At 39.7% G+C, this 27,482-nt stretch overlaps 1 protein-coding gene across 1 annotated transcript in view; it reads right to left on the reverse strand.

Moving 5' to 3' along the window:
• LOC122086919 (NAD-dependent malic enzyme 62 kDa isoform, mitochondrial-like) overlaps positions 1–27,482 on the reverse strand; it is an 82,503-nt gene that overhangs the window by 38,616 nt on the left and 16,405 nt on the right. The window contains exons 4-11 of the mRNA XM_042655829.1: positions 26,949–27,067; positions 26,606–26,773; positions 24,056–24,184; positions 16,553–16,613; positions 6,408–6,511; positions 6,233–6,316; positions 4,867–4,973; positions 959–1,070 (exon numbers count right to left, since the gene is read on the reverse strand). Coding sequence (XP_042511763.1) covers positions 959–1,070; positions 4,867–4,973; positions 6,233–6,316; positions 6,408–6,511; positions 16,553–16,613; positions 24,056–24,184; positions 26,606–26,773; positions 26,949–27,067 — 884 coding nt within the window. The remainder of the gene's footprint in view (positions 1–958; positions 1,071–4,866; positions 4,974–6,232; positions 6,317–6,407; positions 6,512–16,552; positions 16,614–24,055; positions 24,185–26,605; positions 26,774–26,948; positions 27,068–27,482) is intronic.

Here is a 27,482-nt window from a genome sequence, read left to right on the forward strand (position 1 = left end):
CCCCCCCCCCCCCCCATGTACCATTCTATAGTTAAACCTTTAAAAATAGTGGTTCATATACTCAAGAAAAAGTTAGTACATGGTCAAGCATACAGTTGAGAAGTGCAACTTGGCATGTAGGCAATCCAGAGGGTGTCCTATCTAATGGGGGCTTGGATCGGTCACAAGACCTTTACTATTGCAATTAGTTATCAACGACTAAATGGTGGTATCATCACTATTACCCTACCTTAGCTTTAGCCATATATAGTATGCATGGTTTTTCTTCTCTTGGAGGGCAGGGGTAGCTAGGACCATGATTTGGATAAGTGAAGATGTACCATATAGGTCCTTTTTTTTTTTTTTTTTGCTAATGATGGGTTTCCAGGCCTTCAGCCTAACTAGTCCCACGGCCCCATACTGACCCCACAACCGCATGGACCGAGTCATACCGGGGTTGAATGAGAACCATTCAACTTTCACTGAAAATAGTAAAGAGCACTAAACACCCCTGTGTGAGTGGCCCCAAGGAGGTAAGAGGAGTCGAACTCAGAACCACACGCTTCCTGAGGCGAAGGTTCCTTGCCAACTTGGCTAATAAAAATAGCAACAAAATAACTCAACACTCTTCACCTTCATATGAAACACTAAACAAAAGTAGAGAGCATTGAGCATACACAAATGATTCTCTATGCCTGGTCGAGTAAAATTCAGCAGCCACATCATTATCCATAGATGCTTTGAGATATTACAAAATTATTAGGAAAACGATTTGGAAGTATAAATGACAAAGGATTAAATTAGATTACAACAGAAGCATTCAAGAGCTGGTTAGCTTTCAGTGCACAGCCAACTCATTCCTTTCACTCTCAAGATACCAAGAACTGTTTTCACATGATCTTCAGAGTATTAGGGGTGAAGAGTAATCTCTCATGTCATATTTAAGTCCAATTTCTGAAATGATTAAGAGAAAAATCACCTTGGCATCAACCACCCAAAATTGACTCCGTGCACTCTCAAAAGCAGACTCATTATTACCCAGCATCCTTTTCATGGTTTTTCTTGCAGCATTTACAACTCCTAATCCGGCACTACAACATCATCAGGTAAAACATGCTTCAAAATCTTATACCAGGAGCAGAAGTAATACATTTGACATGTAGAAGAAAGAAGTAATACAGTATACTTGGTAGCCAGTAAATTCAAGAATTATTCTTTGACAATTAACCATTAAATGCACATTGTCATGTAACAATTAGGGAGATCCAGTCTACTTATACCCTGTCAAACTTAGTAGACCATGACTTCAGCCTCCATTTCTATACTTATCTTTCCAAGAGGGTGTTAAGATATCTTGCCGAGTGAGTGTAGTAGATGGGAATGATCTAACTATAGAATGTTACAATGGAAGAGTCATTCCCCAACATGTAAACTAAAATGATATAGAAGAATGAAAATGTACACTTTCCAAATACATTCCTCCTACAGGAAGAGAAAAATCTGCATTCACATCCTTAAAAGTCCCATAACATAATGGGTAATAGGCAAAAGACAGCCAATCTTAACATTTAGTTTTGTGACGATGCTACAGTTCTTGCTTAAACTTCTTCTATTCTTCCTTCATCCACATATTGGATGGATATCCTTTCTTAGAAAGAAACCAAAAAAAAAAGAGCGTACTAGAAACATCCTGATGAGGGACTACCAAAATAAAAGGAAGAAGCTTATTTCTTCCAGACTTTCGACCCATCACTGCTCCCCTCTGCTCAACCATCTGAGGAAGAAGCTTTAGCTATGGAAAGGTAAGGTCCTCTCTTATGCTGGCCGGCTGGTCCTCATCAGGTCTCTCCTCCAATCCATGTATTTTTAATGGTCGGACATATTTTCCCTCCCTACTGCCACCTCCAAATCCATTGAGCATTTGCTCTATTCCTTCCTCTGGAAAGGTATGGACTCATCAAATTCCTTCATCGTTTGAGTTGGGCCAAAGTCTACAACAACACAACACAACACAACTCAGCCTTATCCCAGCTGAATAGGGTCGGCTTCATGGATCCAAGGGCTAAAAAAATAATAATAATAATAATAAATAAATAAATAAAATAAAATAAATTTTGGACATCCCACTCACGAATCAGCAACCTGGATCATAGCCCTCCAAGTAGCTCTGTTCGATACCATACTTGGGTGAACACTTAACTTTTGCATGTCTCTTCTTACTGACTCATCTATGGTCGTTTTTGGCCTGCCCCTAGCCCTTTTAGCTCCATCCATCTGCATCTAGTCACTCCTTCGTACAGGGGCATCCAAAGGCCTCCTTTGAACGTGCCCAAACCATCATAACCGAAATTCTTTGAGCTTATCTTGAATTGGTGTAATTCCTAAATCGGTTCTAACCTGGTCATTTCTTATTTTATCCCTCAGGGTTTTGCCGCACATCCATCTCAACATCCTCATCTCCGCCACATTCAATTTATCTACGTTATGCTTCTTGACTGCCCGACATTCTGCACCATACATCATAGCTGGTCTTATGACAGTCCTATAGAATTTTCTGTCGTCTTAAATCTGAAGGGGGTCTGGGTCTGAGAACAATCAAAGATGTTAATTCAATGGGATTCTCAAGCTTATCTGGAAGATTGCTTCCAAGCACAACAGTATTTGGGTCTCTTGGGTCTATTCCTACCTCCTAAAAAATGACTCCCTATGGACTGCATCCCTCCCCTTTGACTCCTCTTGGATTTGGCGCAATATCCTCTCCTCTAGAACTATTGCTTTTGGTGTGATTTCCCACTCCATTAGAGATGGATCCTCCACCACCCTCTGGTTGGACCCTTGACACCCCAATGGCATCCTCCTCTCCTTGATCTCCCCCAGAATTGTTTACTCTTTTGGCCTAAGTAGATCTGCCAAAGTTGCATCTATCATCTCTCAAGGAGATTAGTCTCCCCCACCTTCCCTTCCTCCCTTTGCTGATCTCTGTTTCTCCCTTCCCCCGAAGACAAGGCAAGATTATCTAGTCCCCGTTCCCACTAGGACAATTCCCATCTGCCTCTACTTGGGATTTCGTTCGTACTCTTATCCATTGGCGCAACATCATTTGGTTTAAAGGCCATCCCTCGCCGCAACTTCATAGCTTGGAAAGCTTCTCTAACTGCCTCCCTACGCAGTCCTTTCTTATCTATCAACACATTCAAGTCCCCCATTCTTGTTGTCTCTACTGGAATGGCACTAAAGATGTTGATCACCTTCTTTTCTCCTACTCCTTCTCCACTGTACGGAAGAGAGTCCTTGCCTCTTGTTGGGCTTCCCACAGAAGAATCCTCCCACTGAGTAGAGAATGTATCTAGGTTGACATGACCTTTGATGATTCCACCATTTGTGATACAGCTAGAAAGCTTGCCTTCATGCTACTATCAACCATATCTAGATGGAGTGCAATCTTTGTAGATGGATTTCCAATTCTCGCTCCTTTGACAAGATTTGGAAAGCCATCTACATCGATGTCAGCTCCAAACTTGGTTGATTCAAATTGGATATACCAAGGAGAATCTAGAAGATGACATCAGCCATGATGCAAATGATGATGTCACTATCATTACCGGAACTATACAGATTTTACCGGGACTGTTCATGGATTTAAGAACCTCTTAAATCCGAGATCTATAAAAGGAGAAGCACTCCCTCATTCTAGGCATCAATTGTTCAACTCTCAGTCAGCCTTCTCTACTCTGTGTGCTCTACTCCCTGCTCTCTTTGTTTTTAGTTTCTTTATTCAAGTTGTAACTGCCCCGGCAGCCTCCGGCGTTTGTTTTTGCCTCCACCACCGTGTCCACAACACCCCAAGGAACAGACTCATTGTTGTGTCCTGGGGCTTCCTACCTCTTTTATCTCCCCCCTCCTTTGATGTTTCATTTTGGTGTTGATGGGCATGTCCTTCGCCCTTGTTGTTGAGTCTATTAAGTGGGCTTTTGCCTTCGGTCTTTTTCTCCCCCACCCCCCATGCCCTTGTATTTTATTCTTCTCCTTGGTAATGAATTTATTTATTCATTTAAAAAAAAAAGAAGTAAGAGTAGGTGAAAGGACTAGAATTGAGTAGGGAAGTAAAGAAATAAAATTAGGTACCTATGGACAGTAACTTCAACAAAGACGAAGAAATTAGGACAGTAGCTGCAACAAAGAAGAAGAAGAGAACATAAAAGGGGTCGAGAAAGAGAGGATCAATGCGGTAGAGAAAGAAGAGAGAGAACACAATCTTCGATGGCTGCTATGAGCAAAGTCACATAAAATAAAATTTAATTTCATCATTTTTCAAAATAACCGTTGGAGTTACATCAACACGTAAAGACTCTTGGTGTACGAAAATTATATAGTCTACAGAAAAGTTTCCTTATTACTCAAGGATTTACAATTTTATTCTTTATGGAGGAAAGGCCCCAAAAATAATAACTTTAAAATAGAAACTAAAACTTTCTTATATCTAATGCACATCAAGAACTCATGATTTAAAAAACTTAACTGAATTTGTGTTCCTCCCTGGAATTAATATTTGGACCTTAAAATTGAATCCATTACAATGAAACCCACTGAAATTATAAGCTGACACAAATCATGAAAAGCCATAATTTTTCACTTGTAATGGCTCATGGAAGAAACAAGTTTTTCCAGTAACTATAGAATGCCACATTTTTCTGATAAGAATATATTAATCCTGTAAATGAAGCATAGAAGTGTTAATTCATACTTTCCGATAAGATGGATTTCAGAAGTATGTTTAGCAAAAAATTAAATACGAGGATATGATTTTAGCATAGCAGAGCAATGGTTTCTCTCCAGAAAATAAATGCCTAATGAATCTCAGCTCGAGACATAGGATAAGTATAAAACCTTCCAGCACCAGCAACGACTATCTTTTGCTTCGGAAAATCTATCATTGGTTTTCCTTGTGCTCTTACAGCTCCTAGAAGACCTGCTACAGCTACCCCTGCGGTTCCCTGAGAAGAGCATTAAATAAGGTATCTAGTTATGTTAGATCACAAGCGTATTTAATGAAACTGTACATATAACTTTAAGGAACTTGCCTCAAATGCATAAACAAAATCTTGAAGCACAGATTGCAATTATTTATAAGAAAAAAAAATGTCAGATGTTCACAGTAGTTGCACCATGAACTGCTGAAATATGATAGTTCTCATATTTGAGCTGAGAATGAGAAATTGCAGGCTTTATACCAATATAGACTCAATTGACTCCACATGTGCCACAACATTTCTATAAGTACCAAAAACTTTAAAGTTTCATATAGATCTGAAATGTTTCTATAGACTCAATTGAGTTCTATCAGGGTTCCTTTAGTACATACATTCTGGGAGTATACAGTTTCCATGGTTTAACACTTTCATTATTTTCAACCAAGTATAAAATAAGAAAAAAAAAAAAAAATAGTATTTCCTCCCATACTAGCATAAAACCCTATATCTACTGTCTAGCACTAATAGGCCAAAGGGACCCTCATAGAAAAGGCTTCAAATATCGATCATTACATCTTCAACACCACAAACACAAGGAAAATTAGGAAGCACCTCAAAGGAAACTAAAAGTTCTCATTTAAAATAACTTCTTTTGAACTTTCTTTTTTTAAGTTTCATTAATAATTGATAATCAAGACTGTGGAGGATCTAAAAGGACCAAGCAAACCAACTGAGACCCTCACATTCAATGAGGATAAACACCTCCCTCCCCATCCCAACACCCTCGTAGATGATCAACGTTCCCTTCCTTGATCCTACCTGTCAGAAGCGTTCTTACTTTTCAACTAAACCTACCACAAGTCCACAACAAGTTGATTGAACCCACTCGAAGTAGAGGTGTGGCAATTTTATCCAGCTGTCTTATATTATAATGTTCCAAATAAGCAAGCAGTTAATGGTTCTCTGAGTATATCGTTTTGTCTATAATTCCATTGGATCAAACCAACAACATGGTCAAATAGAATGAAAGAAATATATTAGATTTAGACTTATTCCTGTTCCAAGACAAACCATTATAAAATGCATAGATTTATGATTCACAAACAGCCTGAATGTAGTTAAGAATGATAAGAAGCACACTGGTTGTTGGTTCCTACTTCCAACTACTATAGATTGACCAGAACCAAGGCCAAATGATGCAGGATGAAAAGGCACTCCTGCACATTGTGGGCCCAACAACAATACTATCTTTCAGAAAACAAGCGATGGACAAAGTTGTTTACCTGAACATCATCATTAAACATACGGTAGGTATATCTATAGCGCTGCAATAACTTGAAGGCCCACTTACTCTGAAAATCCTCGAACTAAGAAAAGAGAAATCAAGTTACAATCTACCATTGCAGATAATCATACATAAAGTATTTTATTTGATAAAGCATAAGTATAGCAAAGTACCTGTACAATCACATGGGGCCAACGAGTAAAAACAGCTTCCATAAATTCATCAATAACTGAAAGGTAGTCCTCACCATCAAGGCGATGTTCTTGCAACCCCAGGTCTATATACAATCAACATCACCAAAAGTTAAAAGAAGCAAAAGACCAGATTGTTATGCATACTCAATCACTTCAAATAGTCTGGATATAAATCCATATGAAGTGGTTACATGCCCCACACAATGTTAGAGATTACGGTTTTGACCAGAGTTTCAAACTAAATATTTCAGATTGTAGTAGAAATTTGACCAAACTCTGGAACATTTCAGTTGACCATTTTGGTAGTCAAAAGGCCATATTTCAGCCCGAGACTTCAAGGAAACCCTAATTAAGCATCTCTAAACATATTTAACACATTAGATTATTAAAAAAAATTAAAATGGTAATTTGGCATTGGAACCTAGGTTGGTACTTTACATTATATGTTTTTTTCTTTTTTTTAATATCATATACAACCTTTTCTACACATAATTTAATATTAGAAAACACAACTAAAAGCAATTGAAATATGTATTAAGAAAGAAGAAAAACCATTTAATAGCACATCAACGTAAAAAAGTGTCATCAGAGACAATCAATAGGGAACTGATCTTGCTCGTCCCCCCTGACCTGAACCCATGTCTGCTTCCCCTCCGGCAGCTCGCCGGTCACCCTCCTGCCCCTGAAAGCCAACCTCCTTATCCTACAGTAAATCCCCTCTCTCTCCCCCCTCCACCCTCTCCCCCTGACCGTCGCCCTTGGAATTTCATTGTATCCTCCTCTCTATCTTCCTCCTCCTCCCACCCTCCCACCACCACCCATACCCTCTTCTTTCATCCTCCTTCCTCTCGCAACTCCATTCCTGTAGGCCTCTGCCCACCTAGACTTCTTGAACCTCAGATTCTTAAATGGAAGAACTGTCTTGTTGGATCCTTCCTGGGTAGCAGACCCTCTTTCTATGTTGTCAAGGCCTCCCTCCTTAATCAATGGAGGGCTTCGGGCATCTCCCTCCACCTTAATGCTTGATAATGGAACATTCATCTTCAACTTCTCTGTTACTGTGGACAAATCTGCTGCCCTCGATGGTGGCCCATGGTACGTGGGTAAAAAACCCATTTTCTTGAGACAATGGGATGAGTTTACCTCCTTCAACCGTTCTGAACCCACCTCCATCCATCTCTAGGTTGTCTTCCCAAATCTACCATTGCATTTCTGGTGTGCTGAGGTTCTCAGCCTCATCGTCTCCATCATTAGAAAGCCTCTTTACTCTGATACGAGAATGAAGACCATGGACAGAATATCCTTCGCTAGGATTTGCCTCGAAGTCAAGGCTGATCAGGTCCTCCCATCCACAGTCACTATTCTAGATAGAGAGGGTCACTCTTTCGAACAAGAGGTCAAGTATGACTGGATACCGCCTCTTTGTACCAGCTGCAGATGCTTTGGCCACTCCGCTGCCCTCTGCATAAAAAACAAGGTCGATGCTTCTAAAGATCATTTTGAGAAATCTCATTCGAAGCCTCCTATTGTTGCTGGTTAAACTAATATGGCCCCTTTCCTTGATCGAGATCCTCGAAGTACAAGGCCTGGCCAGATTCGCAGACTTGAGACGATGTCCCTAGATGAGAACCATCCCATCGAAGTTTCCAGACCTAGTACCATCGGTCTGATCGAAGACCCTTTAACCGGCGGTCAGAACAGATTCTCACTTCTTACCTGCTCTAGTGCTCTGGCTTTGATGGCGGCTATGAGACTCAAACCTTGGCTACTGCCTCCCCATACTCTGATCCTGTCACGGCTCCCTCCGAGACTCCGTACCTCCCCACTCTAGTAGACGGCTGCCTTCCTACTGTTGCTGGCCAGGCTGGAAGTCGTTCCCCTTCTGGTTCGATCCCCCCTGCCTTCTCCTCTGGCACCTTGCTCCCTCCCCTACTCCCTCTCCTTGCTACGACCTCTTCAACATCTGCGCCCTCCTTATCCTCCTCCAACCTAAACAGCCCCCACTTAAATCATCAAACCTCCTATCCCTTCAACCAACCCGGCTCAGTCCGACCGTCCTTTTTCCCCCATCAATCAATTCATTCTGGTCCAGCTTCTCTCAACTTTCTCAAAGTTCCCTTCAAACCACCCCCTTCACTCGAATAGCCTATACAACCTGTCCTTATATCCAAACCCACCCTTGGGTGCCTCCGCCTTGCCCAATCTACCCACTACCTCTCACCTAGCCACCTGAAACCCTTAACCCATTTCCATCTCCTTCCTCACCCGACACCAATATTTGGCCCCCTGCTTCCCGCTACCTCAACCGCTGCTTATTGCCTTGTCGTAGGCCCATGGGTTGCTTCTGCACCCCCACTAATGATTCCCACACTATGATTGCTTCCTTGGTAATCCAAGATGTTGCTCCCCTCGCTGCTTTGACCTCAGAAGGCCCCCTGATGCTCTCTGGTCTGCGCAAGCCCCTCCTGCATCCACATTGCTGATTCCTCTATTGGCTCCTGGCATTGCTTCATTGGACAAACATTATCCTACACCTGAAGTTGCTCTCCAAGATGCTCTAGCCTTGGAAGGCCACGTTGCTGCCCTCTGGTCTATACAGGCCCCTCCTGCGCCCTTTATTGGCTCCTGCCTTGAACTCTCAGCAGGGCCCCCTTATATTGGTGGCTCTCGGCCCCACAGTGTTGCTCTCAGTGCCTTGGAAAGCTCTTTGCCTCTCTAGTCCACGCAGGCCCTCCTACGTCCACTTCAGTTGCTTGCTCCCTCTTTGTCACTGCTGGCCCCTTGTCGACTACCCTTCGAGACAACCATGTCTCCACTGCCCTTGAATCCCATCCTTTTGGTGTTCCCCCAGTGCACCCCATCTTTGTTGTTTGCTCCCTTGCCACCTTAGGGACAGCCCATGTCACTTCTCCCCTCTCCTCCCCCCTCCTGGTGCTCACCCCTCCATTGGTTCTGCCCCCAAGCCATCAAAGAAGGTCACTACCCCTGTTGTCAAGTCATCCACTAGATCCAAGACCCAGCCTCCCACCCCTGCTACTAATCTCCCATCATTAAGTACCACTGAAGACCTCCCCTTAAGTCTAGTCCTTCACATCTTAAGCCCCCTCCTATCTCCCCGGAGCTCTCGTTGCCTCTCCCCCTTCTAAATGATCCCTTGGACCATCTGGAATGTTCGAGGCCTCAACTCCTCATCCAACCAAGTTGAAATTAAATCACGTACCCATTCCTCCTGCACTAATCTTTGCTGCCTTCTTGAAACCAGAGTTCTCGAGGCCAATGCCTCTTGAATTGTTTCCTCAATTGCTCCGTCCTGGTCCTTCCTTGCAAATTATCTCCACAGCCCCAATAACAGAACCTGGATCCTCTGGAACCCCTCCTCCACCCATATCCCAACCCTCTCCTCTTCTACCCAAGCCATTCACCATTCCATCTCTGACCCTTCTAGCTCCCGCATTTGTTTCCTCCGCCATCTATGCTCACAATCTTGCCTCCCAAAGGCTCCCTCTTTGGTCAGAGCTGCAGTCCTTTGCCCCTTCACAGGCTCCAGCCCCTGGGGGTCACGGGTAATTTCAATGTCATCTGTTTTAGCCATGAGAAGCATGGGGACAACCCCATTGATCCCCAGCCTGTGGACTCCTTTAATGATTGCATTGATAACCTTAGTCTGAGTGATCTTAGATGGTTGGGAGTCAAATTCTCCTGGCATAACAGAAGATCTAGAAATCTTCCCGTGGCTTGGAAGCTTGATAGAGCCCTTGTCAACGAGCCTTGGATGGACTCCCATCCCTCTTCCCATGTCTGTTTCGACTTCCCTAGGATCTCTGACCATAGCCCCATCTCCATCCATGTCCTTCACCTTCTTATTTTTCTGCTCTAAACCCTTTAAGTTCTTTGACATGCGGGCTCTTCATCAGGACTTCCTCTGATCCATAATCCAATCTGACCTTCTAAAACCTAGGCCTTGCGGTGAAGGAAAAGGTCCTTGCTTCGGAATTTTCCTTGCTTTTGGTTCAGGAAGAGAGTTTCCTCTATCAAAAATCCCTTGTTAATGGCTAGACCTGGGTGACTCTAACACTGCCTATTTTCCCCGGTCCCTCAAAGCCAGAACAAATGTCAATACCATTCCCAAGCTCATCCCCTCTTCGGGGACTAAGATTCTTAATCATTAAGACATCAAATCGGAAGCCATCTCTCATTTCTAAGAGATTTTTGCCCACCTTCCTCTCCCCCTCCCCTCCTCTCCCTCCGAACCTCAATAAATTCATCTTGGTTGATCTTCTCCTTAGCCTCCAGTCCATCCCCTCTAAGGAAGAAATTCTCTTAGCTATTCTCTCCCACATAGCCAACAAATCCCTAGTCTTGATGGCTTCAGCATGGGTTTCTTCTCCTCTTGCTAAGATATCATCGGCCCTAAGCTCATCCCTACTATCTGAAGCTTCTTCTATAATCCCAGTCATATTTGTGGTACAAATCATACTTTTCTTTATCTCATTCCTAAGAAAGAGGGAGCCGCTTCCATGTATGATTTTAAACTAATAGCAACCTAATCTACAAGTTCATTGCCAAAATTTGGCCAACCGGATTCAAAAGGTCATTGACTCTCTCGTGAGCCTCAATCAATCCACCTTCATTGCGGATAACAACATTCTTTTTCATGAGATTGTCCAGGGTTTGATCGCAAATGCCATTCTCTTGCTGCCCTTCTCAAAATTGACATTCACAAGGCTTTTGACTCCATCAGCTAGGATTTCATTTCAAAGGTCCTGCTCCACACGCCTTTTCCTGCTTCCTTTGTCCATTGGATCCACTCCTGCATTTCCTCCTCCCGCTTTTCCGTCTTAGCCAATGGTAGCCCTGCCGGTTGCTTCCCTTCATCCAAAGGCATTAGGCAAGGGTGTTCTTTTTCCCCTTTTTTCTTCTCCCTAGCCCTGGAAGTCCTGTCTCGTTCCATTCAATCTACCACTAACCAGCATCTCATTCTCCTATTCCTAAATACAAATCCCTCATGCTCTCCCATCTTGCTTTTGCGGACGATAATATGATATTCTCCAAGTCTAATCCTCCTTTATCTCCACTATCATGCCCTTTCTCCATTCCTTTGAATGCCTCTCTAGTCTCAACATCAACCTCCTTAGGTCTAGTCTCTTCCTCTCTGGTGCCTCTGATGCGGCCCAAGCCTAACTCCTTGGGATCATTGGGTTCTCCTTGGGTTGCTTGTCCGCCAAATACCTAGGCCTTCCTCTTATCACCTCTAGACTCTGTGCCCATCACTACTCCCCTATGTTAGATCTCCTGAGAAAGAGGCTTCAGCTTTACAAAGGCAAACTCCTCTCCCATGTCGGTCGCCTTACCCTCATCAGATCGGTTCTCCAGTCATATACCACTATTGATCTGGCATTTTTGTCCTCCCAACTTCTACTATCAAATCCATTGAAGGTCTCTTTTGTTCCTTCCTTTGGATTTCCTCCAATTTTCTCCGCCCTCTTTGTTGAGATAAAATCTGCCTCCCCAAAGCCGAAGGAGGCTTGGGCTCAAGAAAAATCAAAGAGGTCAACACTGTTGGAATTCTAAAGCTCATTCGGAAAGTTGTCTCTAAGTAATGCAATATCTAGGTTAATTGGGTTCTCTCCTCCCCCCTCAAGTACAACTCTCTTTAGATTACCCTAGTCCCTTATAATGCTTCCTAGATCTAGAGAAAAATCCTTAGCCTCAGGTCCACTGCCCGTAATGTCATTTCCTTCTCCATAGGCAATGGCCTGTCCACCTCTCTTTGGATGGAACCTTGACATCCTTCGAGTATCCTCTCATCCATGGTTACCCCCAAGATCATCTACTCTTCTCCCCTCCACGAATCTGCCCATGTTTCCTCTATCCTTTCTCCCATTGGCTGGTCCCCTCCTTCCTCCTCTGGTCCTCCCTTCCTCCCCTCTCCCTGGCCATCGAGGAAGCAAAGACAAATGCATTTAGTTACCCTCCTCCAATGGGATCAAGATATTCATAAAAAATCAATATTTAGATAAATGTTCTTGTTCTATAATAAGTTTAACTGATCCAATGGTTTATTTTTATATGAGACATTTTGTATTCGGAAAAGTGCAAAACCAGCTTTCCAACAATCTTAAGATTACTTAAATCTGAGTTGTAATGACAAAGTTATGTTCCAATCAAACTTATTTTAAAGAGCATGAATAATATTAAAATCACCTAAATGAAAATAACTTTATGGATAGCAAAAGAAAAGATTATTTATTAGACTATTAGTTTTTAGCAATGTTTTACCATGATAAGAGTTATGAAATTTTCATGTTTGAGAAAAACCCCAACATTTGAAAGTTGAAAAACACCCGTACAACAAAAAAATCATTTTTTGTTCTTGTAATGGGGGCTTGACTTTTTATCCTTTTAAAATTTGATTTTTAAACTGTTTTTGTTGGATTCAAATAGGGAGGTATATGAGTGTTGTGCCTTGCAGTAAGGCGCTAGGGCAATAAGGTGATAGTCGTCAATCGCAAAGACCCCAACTAGGCTGCCTGGACACCTAGTTGACTCCTTGCAGTAAGGCGACAGTGGCCCAGACCCCAACTAGGATGCCTAGGCGACTCCTTGACAACTATGGTACCAATGCACGAGGCACTGGCAGCAGCAGGTCCGAGGAGGGTCATAATGTACGCAGCCTTAACCCTGCTTCCCGAAAAGGTTGTTTCACTTGTTTCAAAAATATATACAGTATCTTCAAAATTGGCAAAATCCAGTTACTCTCTTATTCAAAATGTGTTCCCTAAAACTGAACAGAAAGGAATGCTAACGTAATTGAAGAGATATCTGTTTACAACATAGATATCTCAATAAGTCAAGCAGCAACTCCCCCTAAAGGCTGATGCCAGCAACTAATCTTTTCTCTAAGTCAACATCAACACTAAAAGGGGTGTATCCGGAGCATGAGGCTCATGCCTCCCACCATGGCGGGGTCTAAGGAGGGACATAATGTACACATCTTTACCCCCACTTCACGGAGAGGCTATTTCCCAAATCGAACCCACAACCACTAGGTCATGGAGCAACCTTACTGTTGTGCCGAGGTCATCCTCTAACCTAAACGCATTCAGAAGTATATAGTAAAAAAAAGAAATAATAAGTTCAGAATACTTGGATAGTATATGACTCTTTTTTCTTTTTTTCTAACGGGAGGATGTTATAAATTGGGTTTGTTAAAAAACCAACATCAAGGTATCATAACAGTATTTAAAAAAAAAAAAAGTGAAAACAGGGGTTTCATTAATGATGGCTTTTAGATTGTATCACCTTCGTTTTGTATAGAAGGTCTACAGCTCATCGACATGTTTTTGGTAATATGGGTCCAAGGGTATTTTAGTCATAAAGGGTATTTCAACCCTTGTACCTATTCTAGAATCTTCTCCTCATTATTATAAATAAAGTGCGGCTGCTATCAATTGAAATAAGCCTTTTCCCCAATTTCCCCAATCTTAGTCATAAGGTTTCCCTCACAATGTTGTTTGATTGTAGCCAGATTGTCGGAAAAAGTGAGGAATGATTTCCTTAAAAAAAAAATTACACTTTAGTCGGACAAATTTGATGAGAGGCACATTCCTAAAATTATCATTAGTATGGTTCCTTTCCTAAGGAAAGCAACCATATGCCCATTCCAAAAATTTTGGGTACAACTTTCTTTTGCAATACTCTCGCCCTATTTATAAATGGAAATAAAATAGTAAAAGAAAAGCAAAAAAAAACAGAGTGAAGTTTTAAAGGAAAACCTCCCAGGCACTTTGAAGATGGTAGGTGCCCTATAGGCTCATATAGAAAATTTTAAGGAAACTCCTCATGAGTCGAGACTGTCGAACTGATATTCTTAGAGGTTTAGCACAGGGATGGGTTCTCACATTCTTTAAGAAGGGGAAATGAAGGATTTTCTGACTAAAAATGGCGAAATATAAGCATACAAGGACTCTAGTTGCTGGAGTGTCTAAATCACTTAACTAGGAATCAAGTACCAGACTTATTTCTCAAAGAGAATTGAAACAAGAAAGAACAAAATGAGTGTAAAGAAATGGTTCAACAGTTTATACATTGTCTCCTTCCAAGCAAAACCCTGTAATAAGATCCTGCTTAGTACAAAAGGGTTTTCAAAGAAACTAAGGAAATTTACATATACCTCCCCTGAGGTTTGACCTAATTACATCCACCCCCCTCGCATTTCATTTATTCCATTTTGCCCCCTGAAACATAACACTCTGAGAGAGGTGTTAGTTTTGAAATGGAAAAGATTATTTTACCCTTATTATATCTTGAACTAAAACATCCTAATATAAAGACCATTTTACCCTTATTACATCTTCAACCTCAAAATCCCCAGATCCTCCATCTGCAATTCCTTGTCCGGCGAAGGTGAAGAAGAGAGAATTTTCCAGAGGCTGTTCCCACGAACACCAAGTTCCCAATCACGGGGACACGCTATGAATCCCATGGCAAACGTCCTGTAGTCGGATGCACAGATTCGTGTTCACATGCTCCAGAGTCGGGATGGGTGACCTTCAGAAGGCTATATGGTGACCTTGAAGGTGCAATCGGAGTGAGATGGGTTCTAGAGTTCGTGCTCTTCCACAACTCCAAGGGCTGTTCCCTAAAATTGATTGGTGGCTTTGTCACGTTCTGAGACAGTGATCCACTAGCGACTCCAAGGTCTATTCCTGATTGAATGGTGGATTTTCGACCTAAACCCTGTTCCCTGTTCCTGATTGAATGGTGGTTTGTCGACCTAAACCCTGTTCCCCTCGATGTGAAATACAAAAAGAGAAGGGGAATGTAAGTGTAAAGATGAAGATATTGGAAGAGGAATTTTTAAGAATTGGTGGATTGTGATTTTTCGCAAAGAAGAGAGTAGGAATTAGAGGATACTAATGTTTCCTTGTAAGCCCTTTCTTTGTAATACACTAATACCTCTACTGTATTTGTACATGATTTTCCGTGGTGGATGTTTGTTGTCTTTGAGAGGAGCCCTTTCTTATAGCTCAAAGGGCGACCGGTTTAAAAAGAAGAAAAAGCCTTGCATCCTGAGCATTTCAGAAAATTAAGTCATTGTAATGTGGTTTACAAGATTGTTGTTAAGTCAATGGCTAAAACACTCCAAGGGTTCTTGGATTGATTTATTTTTCCAAGCCTAACTTTTTCATGAAGAAGATACAAATTGCAGATAATATTCCAATTATTATAGCATCTGAATTTTTTATTTTCCCAATCAAGAGAGAACAAGAACTGGAGCCGGAAAATTCTCTATCTGTCTCTCCGTCTCTGAGTTTTTTTCCCAATCATGGGAGAACAAGAAGAACTGCCTTTCTTTAGAGGCTCTTCATATTGTGTTTTAGTTTTTAGCTTTACTATTCATTTCTTTTGCTTTGTTTCAGGTGTTTTCACAGTAGACGTAGATGCAGAGAAACAAAAGGTCAGTCTCATTCTCCCATGATTGGGAACTTGAAGTTTGTGGGAGCAGTCATCGGAAAATTCTCTCTTCTTCACTTTCGCCAGACAAGGAACTGCAAATGGAGTATTTGGGATTTTAGAGTTGAAGATGTAATAAGGGTAAAGTGGTCTTTAGATTAGGATGTCTTAGTTCAAGTCTTCAAGATATAATAAGGGTAAAATAGTCTTTTCCTTTCCAAAAACTAACACCTCACTCATGGTGTCAAGTTTAAAAGGGGCAAAACGTAATAAATGAAGTGCGAGGGAGTGGATGTAATTAGGCCAAACCTCTGGGGAGGTATATGTAAATTTTCCATATTGGAAGGGACAAAACAAAGGATTGGCCAGGAATTTCAACATTAAACAGATACCATTTGTGATGCCTATACACTACTGAGAACCTTGACACAGTAGCTTCTACAACACTTCGGGTCCAATTTCTTTCTCCAAATATTCAATAAAAAAACAGAAGTTTATAACTAGATTCCACATGGGTTGCTTACCAAGCATGAACATTGCATATTTACATAGCCCCATGTAGAAGTAATTGATACATCTGAGCGAGTTATTTCATTTAATAATAGTATGAACACTATCTATACATGGAATCTGTATGCTTTCAACTGTAAGATAACGTAAATTCTTACAGAGAGGGTCTTTCAGGAGCTTCTCATTGTTAGTTCCAACATCAATCATCACAGGAAGCACCTGTTGGAAGAAAAGCAGAAAGCTAAGAACTTCCCTGGTATACAAACTCACTGGAAAAAGTAATCAGGAACAGGAAACCTCAGTATATTTTGAAAGCATTAGTCACAAGTCATTTTCCATTCCTTAAGCAAACCAAGAATTCAACAGAAACAGGCAATATCAGAACTACGAAAAGAGGCTCACTTCTTTCTCTCATTCAAAACCGTGCATGAGAAAAGAGAAAGAAGATGAGTTCTTCATTCATTATTGATTACCTTCCTCACGTATGTATAAGACCGAAACCATTCGATTTCTGAAGGATCAGATACAAATTATGGAGAAAAACAGAATGGTTTTCCAATCCAATAAGGGAAGCAAGAATGCAGCATTAACCAATCTCTAAATCCTAATAGGCTGAAAAACTAATGTAGTACTGTAATTGAAAGATCAAACAGTACGGAAACAGAATCTTTTATCAGAGAATAAAATCCAGAATGAGGAGAACAATGATATGACAAAATCAGGTAGTCAGATAGGACCAGAACTCCAATTGAGTTCTGTCCTAAGGGTAAGGAAACCTTGCTGAGAATTTCAGATCAATACAATGGTTGAATCTGAAGTCACAAATCAATCCTTGTAATGCTAGGAGAATGGTAGGAAAATCACAAATCCAATTAGTAATCAGAAAACTAGAATTATGATACCCAATCGAAACTGATGTCTGGAGATAAAGAGAAGAATTGGAACTATTAAATATCTCCAGATCAGCAGGTCTGATTTGGACTAAATTCTGGTCAAAGGTTTCTTCAAGTTGAAGAACAATTGATCAAAATTTGAAGAGAATCTGATGGCTAGATTGCTTAGTCTCAAAAAACATGTAAATTTTAGGTAGAACTGGATTTTGCAGAAAAAATTCAATGTTTGAAACTGCTTTTTAATGGTAGAAATTTAGAATTTTGCACAAGAAAATGAGCAATAGAGCAATCCATTGGGGCTTCCCGCCGCAAGGTATTCGATTGGATCAAACACCAATCTAACTTGATCACACAACGGTTTTTCTTGGTCAAACACAAGAGAATATTCACCAATGGAGAAGGAAAGCAGCAATAGCCTTTTCATTCATCAAAATTTGTGTACAATGATAGGCCCCCTTAAAATTTTATATAGAAGACTCAATAAAAGATTCAAACACTGAAAAGGATAGACCTAACCCAATACTTAACTAATAAGGTAACATAAACTAACTAGGAAACTGAAAAAATAAAGAAAATTGACTCAAAACAGGACTGGACTTACAAAATCCCAGTCTAGCCTAAAAAAGCACGTAATAATGATGAAAAGAAAAATCGGCTCTGACATCACCCCCTCCCTTCCCAAGTCCTCCCCTCTGGTGGTTTCCCCACCGGAGCCTCCCCATTCCCTTGCACTGCTGCTCCCTCTCATTCTACCTCCCCTTCTCCTTCTCCTCAACCTTGGGTCTCTATAATCAAATCCTCCCCTCCCCACTCCAAAGCTAGTCACTCTCTTTTCTTGCTCCTTTTTTTCCCCTCATCAACATCCTTTTCAGGGGGAGTATAATGGAGGTAAAAAAGCTACTGATGAGATCCCTTTTCTTTCCCCATTGCATATCTGTCCTTTTATGCTTGACATTGGGAAACACAAAGAGGTGGATATTATTGATGTTGGTGATCATTCAAGAGGTGGTTCAGGTAATGAAAAGATGACCATTGTGTACACAAGGAGGAACAAGAAGACCTGCCAAGGGTCCTCTTTGAATCCAACTCCTTAGTCAGGAAATATCCTTCCTTCCACATCAGAGTTAGATCTTCCTATTGCTATTAGGAAGGGAAAGAGAGTTTATACTAATCCCATAGCCCAATTTGTTTCCTATGATGCTATCCCCTACAGGTGTTGCATTTACTATTGCTCTCACATCTGCTTCTTTGAATCCAACTCCTTAGTCAGGTAATATCCTTCCTTCCACATCAGAGTTAGATCTTCCTATTGCTATTACGAAGGGAAAGAAAGCTTGTACTAATCCCATAGCCCAGTTTGTTTCCTATGACTCTCTATCCCCTACAGGTGTTGCATTTACTATTACTCTCACACCTGCTTCTATTCCCAAGAATGTTTCTGAAGCTATGCCTGACCCTAAGTGGAAGCAAGCCATGACTGAGGAAATGATGGCCCTGAAAAAAAATTATACCTAGAAACAGGTTGACCTTCCAAGGGGGAGAATTCCAGTTGGATGCAGGTGGGTCTACACAATCAAGTACTGGTCAGATGGTACTATTGAGAGGTAAAAAGCAAGGGTAGTGGCAAAAGGATACAGTCAAGTGTATGAGATTGACTATCAGGAGACATTTGCTCCTGTGGCTAAACATAACTCCATAAGGGTCCTCTTATCTCTGGCAGCAAATAAGGATTGGCCATTGTATCAACTAGATGTGAAGAATGTCTTTCTTCATAGCAACTTAGAAGAGGAGGTATATATGCAAACTCTTCCCGGCTTTAAGTTCCCTTCAGCTAAAGGAAAGGTGTGCCTTCTCAAGAATGCTCTGTATGGTCTGAAACAATCTCCAAAGGCTTGGTTTGAAAGGTTCAGAAAGGCCATCCTGAAAAATGGTAGCCCCCAAAGTCAGGTTAACCACACTATGTTCACTAAGCATGGTAATGGCACAATTACAACTCTGATTGTCTATGTTGATGACATTGTGTAATGTAGAACTAGAATTACAAGTGATCCTAATCCCAGGCAGGATCTAAAATTCTGGCTAAATAGAGAAGATGTCCTCTAATAGGCTTGGTTCTAGCTCTCAAACACTCTCTCACAGTAAACAAATAAAAGGAAAATAAGAAAACAAAAAGAGAATTCGATGGAGGATTGAGAAGGGGGAAGAAGAAGGTTAGGTTTTAAGCATCTCACCCCTCAAGTTAGGCATCTCACCGAACCACATCCCATAACACAATAGCATAAGCCATCTTTTTTTGTTTAACTAAAAAATCTCCCTTCTCATTATAATTGATGGGCTTTAAATAGCCTTACATTGCTTGGACATAAAGACAAAATAAAAAAAGAAACTAATGGATTGAAATAGGACTTTCTAATTTCTGTCTAACTTGCTAACCAAGTAAGAATAAATTAGAAACTAACAATTAAACACAAAAGGACACTAATCTAAGTTACAAAATAGAAACTCCTTTGACTAACAAAATAGGAAACTAACCTAACTATATTGCTCATGAAGTAAATAGAAACTAACTAAACTAAATAGGAAACTGAAATATGAAATATAAAACCACTTTACTGTTCATGCAAACAGTGTTTCGTGAATAGTAATTTCTAAGTTACTGTTCACATGAACAATGTTTCGTGAACAGTAATTTCTAACTCTTGTTTTTGTCTTCTTCTTCAAGCTTTGATCTGCATTATTGTGGTAACTGTAGATGACAGAGCTGAGATAGCCAATCTGAAGAACTACACAGCCCAACAATTTGAGATTAAGGATCTAGGACCCTTAAAGTATTTCTTGGGATTGAAGTGTCTAGAAAAAAGAATGGCATAAATATATGCCAAAGGAAGTTTATTCTAGACCTATTGAAAGAAACAAGAATATTAGGCTACAAACCTACAAGTTCTCTTATTAGGCAGAATCATAAGCTGGGGAAAGATGTTGGCCCTTCTCTTGTTGATGTAGAGAAATTCCAACAGCTAGTTGGGAAGCTTATCTATTTGTCCTTGACTCGTCCAGACATTACTTATGCAGTGGGGGTGGTGAGTCAGTTTATACATACTCCCAAGAGTGGGCACTTGGATGCAGTTTACCACATTCTCCAGTACTTGAAGTCCTCTCCTAGAAAAGGACTCCTTTTTGCCAAGCATAACCACCTGAGGATAGAAGACTTTACTGATGCAGATTGGGCTGGCACAGTCTCTGATAGGAGATCTACATCAGGCTATTGCATATTTATAGGTGGAAGCCTAATTACATGGTGGAGCAAGAAAAAATTTGTGGTGGTTTGGTCTAGTGCAAAGGCAGAATTTAGAGCCATGGCTCATAGAGTGTGTGAGCTTCTCTAGCTGAGAAGGTTGGTCAAAGAGTTGGAATATGATACCATAGCACCTATGAGCCTTTATTGTGACAACAAGGCTACCATAAGTATAGGCCACAACCCTGTGCAACATGATAGGACAAAGCACATAGAGGTGGACAGACACTTCATTAAAGAGAAGATTGACACTGGCTACATATACACACCTTTTGTGAGGACTGGTGACCAGCTGGCCGATATCTTCACAAAAGGTCTTCTTTATCATCAGTTCAGTTCTATGCTGTCCAAGCTGGGAATGCATGATACTTATTCTCTATCTTGAGGGGGAGTGTTAGAGATATTAATTATGTTACTAAGGGTAGTTTAGTAATTTGACACGTTATGTTTTATTTTTTCCTTTTCCTCCTTAAGGAGGTATGTGTAATTCTCTCCTTAAGAAGGTATGTGTAATATCTTGTAAATATGTTAATGAAGTAATATATTGGTGTTAGTGAGACTTTTACTCACAACACACATTCTACCATCTTCTTCCTCTCCAACTCCTTCTTCTTCTCTCTCTCTTTCTCTCCCTCTCCCTTGGTTAATCACAAACCTTACATTCTAACTGGATCGTCCGTCTTTGAAGCTTCAAGCACTAACTCTTCTTTATCATCATTCATCAAAGTTCACTATGATCACTTTAGCTTTATCTTCAACTTTAGGCTCATTAGTACTCTCTCAAACTCTTTCAGCAATGTAAATTTGAATCCAGCCATTTCCTTAACATTGTTGGTGATAGATTTCCAACAATCTTCAAATTGCACACTGAATCGCATTAACGGAGGCTTCAAGTTGTCTTCAGCTTTAAAAGACTTTTGGTGGCAATCTTGTTGAAGGGAATTTAATTGATCTTGCCGTGAAGCACTGAATGTTTGTGGTAAATATTTGTCCTTCATATCTTATTTCATCTCCTCCCACGTAGTGGGTGCTCTACCACGGTCTTTAAGGGCCCTCTCACAGGTCCTCCACCACTCATGTGTGGAGCCAACAAACTTAGTCCGAGCCAACTTCATCTTTCTTATTTCTGAAAGTTTGAACCATTAAAAATAGTCATATGAACTTGCTAGCCAGCCATAAAATACTTGGTTATGCTTGCCATTGTACTCCTTCAGTTTGAGCTTGATCTTTTGTTAGTCGTCAGGAAGTCGATGGGGTACACCAATATTAGAATTAAAATAGGCCCACACATGTTCTTCAAAAGTTGGCTACAACTCTTTGTGGCGGCCTCTTCTTGTGAACCTCCGATTGTGGTTATTGGTTGTAGAATGTGCCTGATACCTTGTTTCGCTTTCAAGTGGAATGTTACTATCATGTGTAGGAGACCAAGGGTAGTATTTCGATTCTCCATTGCTAACAACCTCTCATTGATGCTCCTTTGACTTTCAGTCATCCTCTCAGATAACTGTTGGAACATTTCCAATACATTAGCCATTGGATCAAATGGATCTAGAAGCCTTGATAGATGATTCTTTGCCATGCTCTGATACCACTTAATGTAGTATTGTTAATAAAAGATCAAAAAAGTACCAGAATATCAGGGTCAATCCTAGTAGATCTAGGAGAAGGTTACTTTGGTAATAAACCAAAAAACAAAGAACAAAATTAGGGTAGTCAACCTATACTGAATTCTGTTATGAAATAGGAATAAAACAGAACTTGAAATCAGTATTTCAATCAAATAATAAAAAGGCTAAAATAGTAATTTACCAAGGAATTCAGAGGTCAGAAATTAAGATTAATAATATGTAATCGATGATGCTAATGGAATTGTAGAAATTCAGAATCTAGAGATAAAGGGAAAAACTGGAATTATTAAATATCTCCAGATCAGCAAGTCTGATTTGGACCAAATTCTGATCGAAGGCTTTCTTCAAGTTGAAGAACAACTGATCAAAATTTGAAGATAATATAATGATTGGATTGCTTAATCTCAAAAAACATGTAACATGTAAATTCTGTGTATAACAGGAATTTGCAAAAAATAAATAAATAAATAAATAAAGGTTTAAACTTGTTATAAATAAAAAAATAAAAAATAAAAGGAGCAACCAAATGCACGACGGTCCCGCTACTACAGGGTCTGGGAGGGGAAAATGTACGCAGCCTTACCCCCTACTTCGCAGAAGAGGTTGTTTCCAAGTTTGAACTTGCTTGTTAATGGCAGAAATTTACAAAATCTATAGATTTGATAAATCCAGTATAAGAATAGAAGCACAAGAACATGCACAATAGAGCAATCCACCAGGGCTTCTCACCGCAAAGTGTTCGATTGGATCAAACACCAATCTTCCTTGATCACAAACGAGGGGTTTTTGTATCAAAGAATAGATTATTCACTGATGGAGAAGGAGAGCAGCAATAGCCTTTTTATTTATCAAAATTTATGTAAAATGCTAGGCCCCCTTACAAAATCATATAGAAAACTCAAAAATAGATATAGTAACATAATTTATCTAGGAAACTGAAATAATAAGGAAAACTACTCAAAACAGGACCGGACTTATAGAATCCTAATCCAGCCAAGCTAAAACACTTAATAACAAATAAAATAAAAGAACAAAAGCTCTAACTTAACTAATCCCATATGCTTAACCTATGTCCATATTATAGGCCCATTACAATGAAAAGACATGGGATCGAAGGCCCAACACATACATAACCCAATTCAAATCTTATTTCCACTAAAATAAGCCCATTAAGGCCAATCCCATATGCTTAACCTATGTCCATATTATAGGCCCATTAAAGTGGCTCATTACAATGAAAAGACATGGGATCAAAGGCCCAACACATACATAATCCAATTCAAATCTTATTTCCAATAAAATAAGCCCATTAAGGCCATTCATCGGCATTAGAAACACTTGGAATTCTCTTATAGTGCACAAATCTAAGGATAAGCCCACTCCAAAGTGATTTGCACTATATTATAACTCACAAGGGAGGGAAACATCATTATATTCCTTGAAATCTATTCAATGGTAGTGATTAAAGATATCAGAGGATTTTGGACTGGAAATGTGAATGAGGAGAATGGAAATTGCCAAAGTGGTGTACACGCAAAGCATTGGAAAGCTAGCGTTGCTAAGAATAATTGTAGCTACTGGATACCTATTTTTCATTCTTTGATTAAATAACAAACATGGGGAGTCGGGTCCTGGGAGGGTGTTTAGCTGCTTAATTTAGAAAACTATTTTAAAACCTCATAAATTAAAACGGGATCAGCCAGCAACACTAGGGATTGGTAAATCATATGGTTGACTCAGCCTCTCCCACATATACAAACACAAATATATATATATATATATATAGAGAGAGAGAGAGAGAGAGAACTCGGAGGAAAAGATTTGACTTAAAAATAAAGATTTTACCCTCTGTGGATTTATCCCAGCAGCAGCAACATATAAATCCAGCTTCCCAATTGCAATTCCGATCCCCTGAACACCAAGATCTCCAAGACCCAATATTCTCCCTCCATCTGTTACCACAATCATATCAACCTACAATAAAGCACTATTATCAATAGTTTGAACTGAAAAAATGCAATTAGTTCTAGAGTAACCAATTTTTTCCCTCAAGATACAAAAAATCCACAGCTAAAAGGCCCTAATGTAAAGCAGAAAATGCACCAGTTGTCACCAAACCCAGTGATACACTCAAAATTCATAATAGGGACTTTGATTGTAGGACAGACAAAAATTATAAGATGGCATAGATAACAGATATTTGAAAAGAATTGTATATAACATACTGGCTTGCGTAGTGCAGATATTGCTGAAAGTTAGATCCTACATATGTAATCCATTTCAATTACGACATAACTTACTTATCATTTTGGAAAACAGAATACTTAGTTCAATCATTTTCCACAAATGAGATTGCCACACTCAAGTTGAACCTAATTAAAACCACTATTAGAGACCCATGTTCGTGAAATATCTCAGTTTCGAGTATCACTTTCAACGCAGCTGGGCAACCCAAGGCAGTCGAGGAAGGGAAAAAAACCAAGGAGACACCTTGGCAACTATGGTTTCAAGAAGCCTTTAAACAAAATAAGGGTTGACTCTACATGCATACCATATTTCAACCAAAATTTTGCTCAAAATGACAAATTTCATGAACTATTTCGGTTTCGAGAAGCCCCGAAATAAAGTAAGGGTCAACTCTATAGGAATACCATATTTTGACCAAAATTTTGACTTATTTCGGAAAAATTTCAATGAAATTTCAACTCCTTTTGGAAAAATTTTGAGATTTCACCACCTGTCGTCTAAAAGTTCTGGAGCTACTAGAAAACCTCATTTTTTTAGCAAAGTCCTTCATTTTTGCTACTAAATCAAGGCTTGATGGTCAACTATGGAGCATCAAATTCAACATTAGGGTGGATTTGAAGGCATCATTTAGCTAAATTTCCTCAAATTTCAAATTTCCATCCATAGGACTGTTATGAAGGACTTTGAGAGATTTTTCAAGGTTCCGAAGCCAAACTACCTTTTTGGGTGTTTGTTTTTACAATCTAAATATGTTTAGAGATGCTTAATTAGGGTTTCCCTGAAGTTTTAGGCCAAAATATGGAGATTGGACAACCAAAATGACCGACTTAAATGTACCAGATTTCAGTTGAAATTCGACTGAAATCCAAAATATTTCGGTTTCGACCTGAGACCACATCAAAATATGGAACTATGCAGAGACCACATTACCATTCTTGGGGAAAAAAATAAAAAGGTAAAAAACCCCTTAACTTTCTAACACTTTGATGAGAATCAAAGCTCAAGGCTCAGAGACTACAGCCATAGGGTCAAGATGGCCTATGAAGGACCTACAAGAGTTCTCTAGGTTGCCAGACACACAGAAGCAATAATACAAATTCAGATAATTTTTTACGTTTGATACAGATTAGGTTTTTGAAAAGATATCATTCCAAATTCTAGATTATTAAATTGTGTAGGTCATGAAGTAAGTTGTCGGTAAATCACAGCAGAAAAAATAGAACCACCAAGCAAGCTATCAAAAAAAAGAGACAAGTTGAACAGATTATATGTGAGAAATGCATGTGTCTAAACAAAGGTCTAGTTGACAACTGGAGTGTGCAACATGACATACTTGTACATGCTAATCTCTAAAAAGTGGAAGTATCCAATAGAACCTACCACGCATAGAAAGAAATCTGATCATACAATTATAAGCAAAAAGAAAGAAAACTCCTCTTTGGCCTCACTACCTGTACGTTAGTCAAGAATTTAGGGTTTCAGTTTGTTTATGTTTTATTTAAGAATAGGACTGTATTGAATCAAATTACAAATTACAATTTACAAAAAGGAGTTTCAGGAATCTTTCTTTACAAGTTCTTTTAGGGCCCGTTTGATAACGTTTCTACCGTTTCTTGAAACAGAAACGGCAAAAACATAAATTTCTGTTTCTAGAAACATAAACGGAATTGAAGGTGTTTAATAGGTGATGTTTCTAGAAGTCGATGGCAACCAACGAAAGAATGGCCACAAGTCATTTCCAGAACCTGGGTCGTTTCTTGAACCATAAATAGGTAGAAATTTCAATTTCTATTTCTAAAAACAAGTGAAACAAAACAGTTTTATCAAACGCTTTTTGTTCCGTTTCTGCCGTTTCTGGACACAGAAACGGCAGAAACACGTTTCTTGAAACGTTATCAAACGGCCCTAGATGATCTATTTAGTTTCCAATTATTTTTTTTTATTATTATTATTTTTCTCTTTTTGGATGAAAAATTATTGTTCATAAACCCTCAGCAACAAATAACAATAGGGAACTACACTGGAATACTCGGCTCCAAACCACGATAGTCCTAACCTTCTTGGTTGAATCATCAGTAGTTGTAACTGCCAGTATTCATGAGCTATGAAAATAGTTAAAAAAAAAAAAAATACAAGTGTTTGTCTTACCTGTTCGGCTGGCCAATTATAAACCATTGACATCATTTCTCCACGGTCTGCTGCGCTGAAATACATCCCTCTTGGCCTTCTAAATAAGCCACTATAGTTCTGGCAAGCAAGACCAACAGTTGGTGTATACACAATAGGTGCATATTCTTTAATGTTGTCTATCAAAACCTGTCAAATCAAGTGATGCTGTCAATTCGAGAATGTAATAAAGAAAATGAGATGCTCAAACCTGAAATGTTGGGAGCAACTCTATACAAAACAGAATGACCCTCTCTGACAACAGTTAAAGTCCGTAACTGTCAGCAATACAAGCAAACATAGAAATGGAAGGTCACAAGTTCACCTTGTAATACATTGTCTCATTTCTGTCATGCAACCTGTTGAGTATCCGCCACTTGGTCAAAGCATGTGGATCAGATGGTCCATCTCTTGCTTGCACTTCAAGCCTTTTCAAGTCTACCACTGTGAATAAATAGGTTTAAAACGCAATTCTTAAGGAGCATGGGCAAGATAATGTAATAATATTCAGAAAGAAACATGACCTATATCACAAATCCAAATCCACATTCTCAGAATTGGTTCAAAAGTTTCTTCTTAGCTCTTACCCCATGTTTCAAATGTTATCAATGATCTTGTGTACCAACATTGTTAAAAATTGCCAAAATTTCGGAATTTCAGTTTTTTTTTTTTTTTGGCCAAAATGAAATAAGGACCGAAATAACATTTGTACAAAATTTTGGTATCTCGCCTGTCCCGGTACATTCCATGTGTTATAAATACCATATCTCGGTCGAAATTTCGACTCTGTCACAGTGGTTTCGGTTCCATTTGCATATTTTGAAGGAAAAACACTCCAACAAGCCTTTAATTAGCCACA

The sequence above is a fragment of the Macadamia integrifolia genome, chromosome 8 (genome assembly GCF_013358625.1).
Source record: "Macadamia integrifolia cultivar HAES 741 chromosome 8, SCU_Mint_v3, whole genome shotgun sequence".
Classification (NCBI taxonomy): domain Eukaryota; kingdom Viridiplantae; phylum Streptophyta; class Magnoliopsida; order Proteales; family Proteaceae; genus Macadamia; species Macadamia integrifolia.